General features: G+C 39.8%; 1 protein-coding gene across 2 annotated transcripts in view; it reads left to right on the forward strand.

Annotated features, from left to right (window-relative positions):
• SEC24A (SEC24 homolog A, COPII coat complex component) overlaps positions 1-11,426 on the forward strand; it is a 160,189-nt gene extending 148,763 nt beyond the window's left edge. For both annotated transcript variants that reach the window (XM_072145854.1, XM_072145856.1), the window contains 2 exons: positions 5,981-6,084; positions 10,949-11,426. In XM_072145854.1, the coding sequence (XP_072001955.1) occupies positions 5,981-6,084; positions 10,949-11,063 (219 nt within the window). In that variant the 3' untranslated portion in view covers positions 11,064-11,426. The remainder of the gene's footprint in view (positions 1-5,980; positions 6,085-10,948) is intronic.
• The last annotated feature ends 868 nt before the right edge of the window (positions 11,427-12,294 follow it).

A 12,294-nucleotide genomic window follows, 5' to 3' on the forward strand; every position in this document is an offset into this window, starting at 1 on the left:
CACTAGTATTCAAAAATTGGATAGTCGATGAGGAAAAGGACTTCGTAAATTTAATGTCAGGGTCCATGAGTTTCAAAAAGTCAAAAAAGGCAACAAAATAGTCCACACTGCCCGTCCAGATCAAGAATATGTCGGCGATATATCACCACCACCTAAGTACATGTGCAAATAATAACTCCTCCAGATCTGGTGACATATGTGGAGACTGTATTGGCCCCCATAGCCGTCCCACGTAATTGTAGATAAGTCTTCTCCAAACATGAAGTAGTTGAATGTTAGTATGATGTCTAATAGATGTGAGACAAACACTTGACTGTCATCAGAAAGATCAGTGGTCCTCAAAACTCTCTTGATGCAGGTAAGCCCTGTCTCATGATTAATTCTAGTATACAAACTACTGACATCAAATGAGGCTAAAATGGCAGTAGAAGGGATCTCCACATCACATAATTTAATAAGAAAATGAGAAGTGTCCCGAATGTAAGATTTAGCTGATACAGCAAACTGACACAGAATTTTATCCACAAAGATTGCTGCAGGAGATAATATAGAATTTCTCCCAGACACAATTGGTCTGCCAGGGGAGCAATTAGGCTCTTGTGGATCTTCGGCAAACAATATAATACCAGATTGACTGGTTTCTCAGGGATCAAAAGCATATGAGTGGCTTTGTCAATGGTATCAATGGCATAGACCTCATCCACTAATATCCTAAGTGTTTTCACAATCCAAGTTAATGGATTCTCAGACAACTTATGATATACCTTTTTTGTTCATATAGTCTTCACGATCCATGACAATTGCTCCTTCTTTGTCGGCAGGTTTTATTAACTTGTCATCATTGATCAACTCAGTGAATGCCGTTCTGGCAGATCCAGATAAATTATTACATATCTTAGACTGACTCACTTTTCCCCATCTGGTATGTAGTGGTGAAACATCCTGCTTCACTAATGATACAAACATCTTTACTGCACAAGAATTAACAAAAGGCATGAAATCTCTCTTATTGTACAAGCCCAAATCTTTAAGACATAATTCTGGCATAAGGTTTTATGCCTCTACAGAACTGATAGGTACTTGTTGTTGGGCAAACCACACTTTTAACTTGACTGTTCTAAAGAGATGGGCCAACTCAGCCTCAAACCTTAGCCAGTGTACTTATTCAGTAGGCTCTTATCAACTTGTAATCATTGCATGGTTTTACACATTTTCTTGCCTTTTTTGTTTTTATCGGCATGTCCAATTTTTTGCTAACGCAATCCTCTTTGTTGCAATGTGCATTACATTTGAAAGTATCTAGTTCTGGAGTATTAATACCTATGGTCGGAGGAGGTTAATTCAACTCCGTCTGGCAATGCATTCAGTTGCTTACTGAGTGAAAATTAGCTGTGCATCTTCTGATTTTGGACTGACAGTCCTTGGAGTCCTGGTATCACCCCTTAGACCTAAGAATGGACTATACCTGTAACACAATTTTGATACTTTCTTACCTGGTACACCCATTTACTGGCTCAGAGAATGCTTTCCCTAATCCAAGATGGCCGCCAATACATGGGAGTTGTTCCCGCAATAGTTGCAGTAACACCTGGCACAGCAGTGCCATGACTGAGATTGTGAAGTCCTTGTGGCGCGGTTTTTAGTGCTGTGACTAGATCGCATTGTTCCATCGGCGCTGGCCAGTGTGAGGTCAATGCAACAGTCAGGTTTCGGACTGTGAGACATATCTAGGCGACAAGAACAACAGAATGCACGTGGAATCAGGTATACATGGCCTAAGCCATGAACAGATCATCTAACATTTGTTGACCACTGAGGTTTGGAGTATATATGAAGGTCCTCAAACCGCCCCATAAAGAGATTAGCATAACTTTGGACGGCACGAGTCCCCATAGCCGTTCCACATCTTTGATGGTACAGCCAATCTTCAAATTGGGAATAGTTATATGCCTTTATTGGCCGCTCTGATAAAAATATTAGTATTGTTCTTAACCCCTTTTCACCGACGCTAGTTTTCAGCTCAATGACCAGACTTGATTTTTCAAATCTAACATGTGTCACGATAAATCCAGGTGATTTTGAAACTGTGACCTATTGTACTTCATGTTAGTTGTAAAATTTAAGTGATAAGTTCTGCGTTTCCTTCTGAAAAAAAGTGAAAATTTGACAAAAGTTTCTAAAAATTCTTCATTTTCCAAGTTTGAAATCTTCTGCTTTCCAGACAGGAAGTAAAACTACCCAAAAAGCTTGATAATTAACATTTACGGAATGTCTTCTTTATGTTGAGATGATATTTTATGTGTCCTCTCATTTTTCTAGGATGTTATGAGGTGCAGAACTTTAGGTGCCATTTTTCTAATTTTTATGAAAATGACCAAAACTCACATTTTGAGGGACAACTCGGCTTTCTAGTGACTTTGAAAGGCCAAAATAACAGTAAAACCCCATAAATAACCCCACTATAAAAACTTCACCCTTCAGCGTATGTAAAAAAAACTTATATTAAGTTTATTAACCCTTTAAGTGAAACTTTTGAATTTTTTTGGAAAATACATTCATTTAGGCCAAAACTGACAGTTTCATAATAAATTAAACGATGAAACGCTATGCAACGTTTGATACCCAATTTCTCCCGAGTGTACTGATACCCCATATGTGGTTGTAAACTGCTGTATGGGCGCATGGCTGGGCATAGGATCAAAGCAGCGCTATTCACAGCAGATTTGTATTGCCACATTGTACAAGCTATAAATTCAAATTTTTTTGGTAATGAGAACATATGAGGGCTTATTATTTATATACTCTATTTGCATTATATGTGTAACTGGGGAGATTATGGGACTTTTATCTTATTTATTTTATTATTATTATAAAATGATTTAATTTTTTTTTTTTTACTTTTTTTTTACATAAGAATATACTAAAGTGTGTTCATATTCTATGTTCTTGGCATTTTTTTTTTACGGTAACTTTTTGTTGCTGGGCTTGTTTTTTGGATTGTTCCCATTTCAAAGTTTTTATGATTATCTTGTATAGAATGTACATTTTTATCCGTAGTGCTAAAATGGGGTTGGGTTTTATAATGAGAGAGTTTCTTGATAAAGTTCACTAAATGTTCACATTCCTTACTCCTTTTAGTAATAACTCTGTTTATTAAACCAACTGAACATGTATGTAGATAGTTTATCCATTCTAAGATGTATTTTTGGTCATCTGGGAAAACAGAGGGGATGTTCAAGTTTAAACCATTTTAAAATAAAGTTCTAGGAACATGATGTCCAAGCTGTGATACAACTCTTTTTGGCCAAATCTTTTAAGTCCATAGAGAGTGTTGTCATTTCTTTGGTATTAAAAGTGGGTGTGTTAAATAAATTTCCATATTGTTTTCTTCAATTAATTTAAACAACAGTTCTCTGCTATTAAAAAGTATTCCATTCTCAACACTAGATGGCTGCTTGTGTCCTGTCTCTAGATCAGCCGTTTCGGGAGTCAGTGAGCTTGATACTAAACCTGGAATAGACTTAAGGGAGCTTCCACTATACTGGCCTCAAATAGGGAACAGGGTAGAGACAGAAAGCGCTCTCCTAGTGAAGTACAGCTATTATAATGTGAATTGAATATTGATGGTGTAGTTAAACTCTCACCTTGTTGTCCTTTTCCTGGGCGGCAATCCCCCTATGAGCCAGGTTACCTGGTGGATTGTAGTTTGAGGAGCAGAGCTGATGTCATCCATATCATAAGCGGATGTGTTCGGTAGCGCCCTTAAGGAAAATAATTTGTCCCGATATGCGTGATGTAGATAATTACCTTATGATCCAAGTTAGCCAGTGGATCGTAGTTTGAGGAGTAGAGCTGATGTCATCCGTATAATAAGCGGATGTGTTAGGTAGTGCCCTTCAGGAAAATAATTTGACCCAATATGCGTGAAGTAGATAACAGATCTTTTATTAAAGGAATTGGCCCATAAAAAAAAAATTCTCAAATTTCAATCCCCTAGTGATAACAATTAAGATCATTTTAAATACTTTACAATATCACTCGGGTTTATTACTGTTTTAGCTCCTATCACTCAGTGATGGTCAGTGTAAAATTCCAGGGTGAGGCCGGAGAGACTTAGCAGACACTTCATGATCCGTCGAGTTCTGTGAGCTGAAACGGGATTAGATTATTGGGGTACAGGGTTTATATACACTTTAACTTACCTTCTGAACATTGTACTAGCATCTGATACACAGAAAGAGAGAGAGAGACAGATCAGAGATTAGATACATGAGATGCGTATTACACACAGTGACACTCTTCAGCTCTTGCTAGATCTTGGCAACACACACACTATCAGATCTGATGTGCCTCCCTCCCCAGATAAAGAACTTATCTTCCAGTAGCTAATAGCTCTTCTCTCTCTGCTAGCATTTTCCGCCAGAAAGTCAGTGTGTATAAGTGTGAGCTCTCTCCTGGAATGCAAGGGGGAGGGGCCCTTACAGGGAACAGAGAATATCTCCGCTCCAGCGTCAGACAAAAAAGCAAGTTGGCTGTCGACCCTTAAGTCAGATGATTCAGGGTTGGAAACCAGGGTTAACTGAAAATGTGTAAACCAGAACTAATGGAAACAGGTTGGATTTATATCTGAGAAATGCTGTATTTTTGTTAATAACAGTGAATTAGAGAGTGTGCCATTTTGTTATCCTGAGTACAATTAAGAAACTTTGTGTCTTCGTGGGAATAGCCTTTTAAGCAACGGTTTCGATCCAGAACGTGGACCCTCGTCAAGCAGTATACAAGTTAACAACAAAATTCAACTATATTATACATGTGCATGACGAGTTCCAGTCATGTGGTTAACGAGCCTGGTGTTTGAAAACAATAACCACTTAAAAAAAAAAAAAATATTCATTCATGTCAAAATATAAATATAACATAAATTCGCCGCCTGAAAATGAGTATCTTATATTTGCATGTTGTTACATATATATTACGAATTATGTGGCAGTGGTTCAGTAGAAGACAGCTCCAGCAGTTGCTTAGCAACACTATTACTATGGGGGCTGAAAGAGACCAAAACTCCTTCTACCTTAATTTTAATTATCTTGGAGAAATAAAATGTATTTTTATATTAATCCAGTGGGTATTTTGACTATGTAACCACTTAATGAGTATTATGAACAAATATCCTTATATGATTTTTAATAACTTTGTAATGAAATATTATTGGGGTTAATGGAGGATAGTAAACTCAATTTTAGTGATCAGAGCCAAGCATCTGTTGCTAAAGCAAATAAAATTCTAGGATGTATCAAGAGAGGAATAGATTCTCATAAGGACCTAGTTTTGCCCTTACACAAATAACTGGTCAGACCACACATGGAATATTGTGTACAGTTTTGGGCACCAGTGTATAAAAAGGATATAGTAGAACTGGGACGGGTGCAGAGGAGAGCTACCAAGATTATTAGGGTATGGGGGGGCGGGGCTAGAATACAATGATAGATTACAAAACTTGGGGTTATGCAGCTTAGAAAAAAGCTGGGTAGAAATCATTACAATGTACAAATATCTGGATGTCAGTACAGAGATCTCTCCAAAGATCTCTTTATATCTATGCCTGTGGCCAGGACAAGGGAGCATCCTTTTCGCCCAGAGGAGAGGCGGTTTTACCATCAGTGTAGACAAAGGTTCTTTACTGTGCAAGCAGTGAGACTATGTAACTCTCTGCCACAAAATATTGTAATGGCTGATAATTTAAACATGTTCAAGAGGGGTCTGGATTCCTTTCTGGAGAGCATTAATATAACATTGTATGGGTATAACATTTTTTGTTAGTTGTTTCTGTTGAACCAGGGAGTTATTCTGTCCACCATATCGTAAAATTACCAATATTTGTACATAAAAATGTGATCAGACTAGTTGTTAGTAAAAAGTGGAAGTAGGATCATGGGAAATGTTTGTTTATAATTAAATGCACTTTTCTATTCTGTATCAGACTGCCCTCCCTCAGCTGGACACCGCTGAATCTACTAGGCTGATGGCTTTTATCACTTGGCTGCGGGAACAGAGACCTTTCTTTACGACTTTACATATAATCCGGTAAGTAGCAAGCGCTTTAATTTATTGCATATCTGTCAGGACAACCTCACTGTCATAATAGGTAAAATTAATTTTTCCTTGCCATCATATTGGATTAAGTTGAATAAAGATGCAGGTCCATAAAGTACGACCTATAACTGTTGATCAAGAGCAGTGGCAGCAAACCTTTTAGAGACTGAGTGCCCAAATTTCAAACCATATCCCACTTATTTATTTCGTAGTGCTAGCACAGCAATTCCAGCAGTACTTTATTGCAATGTTCTTGCTCCCTTCTCTACCACAGCAATGGTCAATGGTCCTGAGGACACCAACATCTTTGCCTGAATGATAGGGAAATTTGGATTGCCATTGGAGCTCCAAAAAAAAGAATTTAAATCACAAACCCAACATATATAGCATCACCGTGTCTGTAACGACCTGTAGAATTAAAAAATATAATTATTGAACCCGCTTGATGAACACCGTAAAAAAATTAAAAACCCAGCAAAATTCTTATTTTTACCCATTTCATCCCACGAAACATTTAATAAAAAGTGATCAAAAAAACATATGTGCTTTAGAATGATACTGTTGCCGTGTACAACATGTCCCGCAAAAAACAAGCCATCAACCAGCTCCGACGCCACATTTTCTCCATATTTTCTCCAAATTCAGTAAAATGTAAGAAAACATAACTAAGTATGGTATCCCCGTAATCGTATTGACCCATAGAATAAAAATAAGATGTTTATTAGGCTTTATGGTGAACAGCAAAAAAGATAATGTTACAAATCAATGACATAATTGATGCTTTTATACTCCTGCTTTCAAAAAAAAAGTTATACATTTTCAACAATTGGGGACACCAACCCCAAAATGGTAACACTGGAAAATGTATCACATGCCCCGAGCCATTGAGAAGGGGTTTGTTCGCACCCTTGCTGTAGGTGTACTATATAGAAGCTGGACTTAGGCTATGAAGCGCTTCCCTATACCCAATTTTGTCAGGAGGGCCCATAAACAACAGACAGAAATGGGCATTGTATGTTAACATTGGTTCCCTTACCAGGCATAAAGCATGTCTGGTCTGGGTGTATCACCGAAAGGATAACCTTATTCAATAATAGTGCCAGGATTTTTTCAAGTATTTTAATGTCAGAATTTAGGAGTGAAATGGAGCGGTAAGGGTCAGGGAGCATGGGGTCCTTTCCTGGCTTGGGGATGACAACAATAGTGTCTCTCGCATAGATCGTAAAGGGAGCCACATTCCGGAGCAGCGGAGAAGAGCTCTAGCAGTCACATTTATCCCTATACCATTCCCCTCCCAAACCATCAAGCGCTGGTGTCTTACCCAAGGGGAGAGATCGAATGGCCAATTCTACCTCTTACGCCAAGAGGGGCGAGTAGAGTTCAGAGGATTGCGCAGAGGACAAATGCCAAAGGGGGAGTCCATCTAGGAAACTGTCCATCTCCGCGGCCAAGGCAGAGGACCTGGAGCTGTAAAGGGATGAGTAATAAGTACATAATAATTCATTTATGGCCCTTGGGTCTGAGAGCAAGGCACTGTTAGCATTAAGTATGAAGGGAACAGAGGCACAAAGTCGTTCGGCTTGGGATAGGTACGCAAGGAGTTTACCATTCTTATCCCCAAACTCACCGGGACGAGTCAGTACGTGGTGAGCCCTCTTTCCCGTGAAGAAAGGGCTAAATGTCTCTGCTGGGAGTAGATCTTTCAGCTAGTTTTCAAGAAAGGAAATCAGGTCAGGACCCTCTACCTTTTCAGGAAGCCCCACAATGCGGGAATTATGTCGTAATCAATTTTCAAAATCATCCGCTCTTTCCAGAGCTGTTGACGCTGGAGGTCTCTAATCTGTGCCGGGACTGGTCTCTGAACATCCTCCACCTCTGACACCCTGCACTCCGTTTCTGTGATTCTTTGGCTTTGTGGACATCATGTCAGAGTAGTACAAAGTCTTGTCAGAGCTCATCCACTATTAATGGCTGCCAGCACTTCTGCAAATTTTTGATCCAGCACTACAGAAGGGTCAGGAGGATCAAGGGTAGCAACTGACAAGTCGAGCTGCCGTGGACTTTGAAACAAGCAGGGAAGAACTTGAAAACCCCTGTGGCGAGCATAGCTGTGTGTGGGAAAAACATTCAAGCTTCTGAGCAGCATTAGACTGTATTTGTGCCAGGACCGCCTTCGAGGAGGAACCCGTCGGGTCATCCAGAACTTCCAGGGACTGGAATGGTTGGTCTCCTGTAAAAGATCAACCGCAATCTTTTGTTGTTTAGCAGTCATTCTCCGATTACCCATACCACAGGGGGTCGTGACGGCCAGCTAATCCAGGCACAATCAACTTTCAAGTATTTGCAGAGATAGGCACCCAGCTCAGGAATAGCACCAGCAGAAACAGATAATAAAGATATACACCTCAGGGGTCCCACATCAGGTGAGACACAATGTTCATGCAGTAGCAAGACGGATGCAAACGGATGTGGCGTGAGACGGCAGGTGAAGGGCAGCAATCACAGGGATTCTGTAGGGGTCAGGCAGGTTGGATGTAGGGTGACACAGGGGAGAGGCAGAACCAGGGCAGCTAAGGCTAATGTAGTAGAGCCAGATGGCATGCCTACCTTCCCTTCACAACTCCACCACAGTCCATCTAGTCAGGCAGCAGAAGATCCAGGGAGGGTGATGAAGGCCACAGCCGACCCAGCACTGCAGCCAAGGAAGGCATATGGCAGGTCCAGGGCAGCAGTGTTGCACCACAAAGGGAGCTGACGGCCAGTGATGAGTGGGGTCACAGCCAGCTCTTATCGGTAGCTCCTGGGCCAGATCTGCAGGAAGGCCCACTCAGAAGTCCTGGGGAATGGCGCATGGTCTCCTCGTACAGGCCGCAGGAATACTTATGGGCCAACAACAGCAGAGCAGACACAACGGTGCCACACACCCACCACCACAAACCAGAGAGCGAAGGAACTCAGATAGGGTAAGTCCAGCATCAGGGGTTCTATCTATGGAGCAGGATGGCGGTCAGGGTCCCGGAAGCTCTCAGCCGCGTGTTCGCCTCAGTCCGGCATTAGGCCTCACCCTGGTTTTACGTTCATTTAGCCCTAAAATTTACACATTTCCAAAATATAAAAAGAGAAAACCCATCATAAAATTTTTATGCAATTTCTCCTAAATACGGAGACACCCGACATGTGGATGTAGGGGGCACAGTGAGGCACAGAAGGGAAGGAATGCCAGTTTTGTTCCATAGACATTGATCCCTTTTGTAGGCATTTTATTTTTTTTCTGCAGTGGGGCCATGTGTGGTCTTATTTTTATGGGATGAGATGTATTTTCCAGTGATACCATTTTGGGGTTGGTATCCCCTATTGTTAAAAACATATTAACATTTTCGGGCATGGAGGAGTAGAAGCATCAATTATGAAATTGATTTTCAACATTTTTTTGGTGTTCACCTCAAAGCCTAATAAAGATCTTTTTTTATATAGGTCAATACGATTACAGGTATACCATACTTATATATGTTTTCTTACATTTTACTAAATGTTTTCAAAATAAAACCTAATATCGAGAAAAATCTATCAATTTTTGCATCACCGTCTTCCAACTGGCATAACACTTATTTTTTTGACTACTGAGCTGGTTGATGGCTTGTTTTTTGTGGGACATATGTACTTTGCACCAGTAACATACTGGAAAAGATTATTTTTTTTGATAACTTTTTATTAGATTTTTGGTGGGATTAAATAGGTAAAATCATAATTTTTGCCGGTCTTTTATTAACCGTGCACTTTCAATAATTTACTATTATTCAGTAGGTTTTTACGGACGTGGTGATTCTATATATGTGGGGTTTGTGTTATGATTTAGACATTTTTTGCGCATTATACGTCTCTCTATATGGGCATTTTTATTTATTTTATTTATTACCATTTTTTTTGCTAGTTCCACCAAGGGACATGAACAAGCAATCACTGTATTGATTGTTCATGACAATACCCTGCAGTACTGTCTACAGGCTATTAGCTGTGTCAGCGTATGCACATGCATAGGCTAATACTTTGCCTTTAAGATAACATCACAGACAGTGTTAAGGGGTTAAACTCTGTGCTGGGTCAACAGCCTGAGTGCCCACTGAGAGGGTTCTGAGTGCCACCTCTGGAACCCTTGCCATGGGTTTGCCACCACTGCTCTAGAAGATTTAAAAAAAAAAAATGCGAAAATCGGGTAGAGTGTCTCAAAGTGCAAAGTTAGACTAGCCAATTTTATACTGCACAAGATTTATCGAAGTGTCTTATGTTGGGAAATCAGGAATAGTTTTAAGGGACGCTATCTCCAGATTTTACCTAATAAAACACCTAGCACCCTCAGCTGGTGTGTAAAATATCCTTTCTAGAATTCCCTCTTTTACGTGAAATCTCGCCCTTTAACTATGAAAATGAGTTGAGAAGCCATATTATGCCCGGAGGCTTTGTGTGTGGCTCACAATCAAGCCACTGGGCTCTGAAAGATGTGATTTTTATCTTTAATATGACAAAAAAGGTTGTTTAGAACTGAAGATAGGGCATCTGAAGTGACACTCCCCCTTCTCTAAACGTGACTTGATCCCTTAGACTTGAATCGAGCAACAGTGCATAAACCTGTCCTGCCGTTCAACCCACTAGTGGGAACAGGACTCCTATTAGGCAAATTACTTGGAGTCCTCTTCTTGTGATTATTGGTAGTCTGTGCATAGGGTATAATTTAACTAGTTGGCACACCTCATTAAGACAGGATTTTACATAAATCTTTCTTTTTTAGAAAGCAATTTTCTTTCAAGCTCAGGTAGTCTGCGACCTGTTAACTTTTGTTTTGGTTATTTTTTTTAAGGGATGAGAGTCCTCTAAAATCTACTTTCCTTCAAAACTTGATTGAAGACAGAACAGAATCTGCCTTATCATATTACGAGTTTCTCCTACATCTTCAGCAACAAGTGAACAAGTAAAAATAACTTTTGCACAAAGCAAGTGCACATGAGAATGAATCGAACATCATCTATACCAGTGACCCAGGACTACGTCTGCATCGGCAAAGCCAAGACCTCTTGACATAAGATGAGCATACACTGTGATTAAGCAAAAATGAAGACCATATTTAGCTACAGATAATTGCAAGCAACATAATCTATTTTCCATAGAGTACAAGAAAACTGTTAGAATTCAGACATGCCTTTTTATACCTGCCGTCCTGGAAAAATGCCGAAAATCTTTGCATTGCTTTCAGATAAGTAGTGGAAGCCCCGACCCCTCTCTTCCCTTCAGGGGATGAAAAGGCAGTTAAAAAAATAAAGTTCTTAATACAGAAAAAAGGTTTTGTTCTGTTTGCATTATTTTATTGTTTTGCTGCTGAGTTTGAAATTTAGCAAAGTGAAATTTGAATTGCTACTATGATAAAAACAGCATTGTAGCCACATTGCCTCCTAAACCATTTTCCTAACAAGACCACCTCAATCATAGGCAATGAAAGACGCACATTGTTTTCCTTGCATTTCTCCCTAATGTAGCTAAGATTGTGATTTTCTCTGTTCCTGAATGAGCTAGGAGGTTATTTAGTTCAGATCTAAGAGAGACCAAATGACTTCATGTAGAAACACTGTTACTTTGCCTCCTAACTCATTTTCCTAATGAGACAACCTCAAAGATAGACGCACATTAGCTCATGGCATGGCACTCCAACTCTAAACATGTTAAAATAGCTCCAGAACTGAAATTTAGCTTCTTGCCTTCCCTGCTGCGTGAACAGCCTATCAATTATTGGCACATGTGTGGTATTGCCCTACTCGGAACAACCCGCAGAATTATATTTTGGGTGTTTGGCATGGGTTGGGAACAATATATAAGGCACTGAAATGACATTTTAGAGATAAAAACACATTTTTTACTCTGCACCATTTAATTTGCACCAATAGATTTTGGCCAGCATTTCGGGGGTTAAAATGCTCACCACAAAACAAAATATATTCTTTGAGTGGTCTAGTTTCCAAAATTGTATAATTTCTCGGTGGTTTCTATTTCACTGGTGCCTCACGGGTTCTGCAAACATGGCATAGCACTCCAAATCCAAGCATGTGAAAACGGAGCTCCAAATGCAAAATTTTGCTTATTGCCTTTCCTGCTGTGTGCCAAGCCTGTCAATTATTGGCATATATATGGCATTGCCTTACTTTGGACAACCTG

The sequence above is a fragment of the Engystomops pustulosus genome, chromosome 4, assembly GCF_040894005.1.
Source record: "Engystomops pustulosus chromosome 4, aEngPut4.maternal, whole genome shotgun sequence".
Taxonomy (NCBI): Eukaryota; Metazoa; Chordata; class Amphibia; order Anura; family Leptodactylidae; genus Engystomops; species Engystomops pustulosus.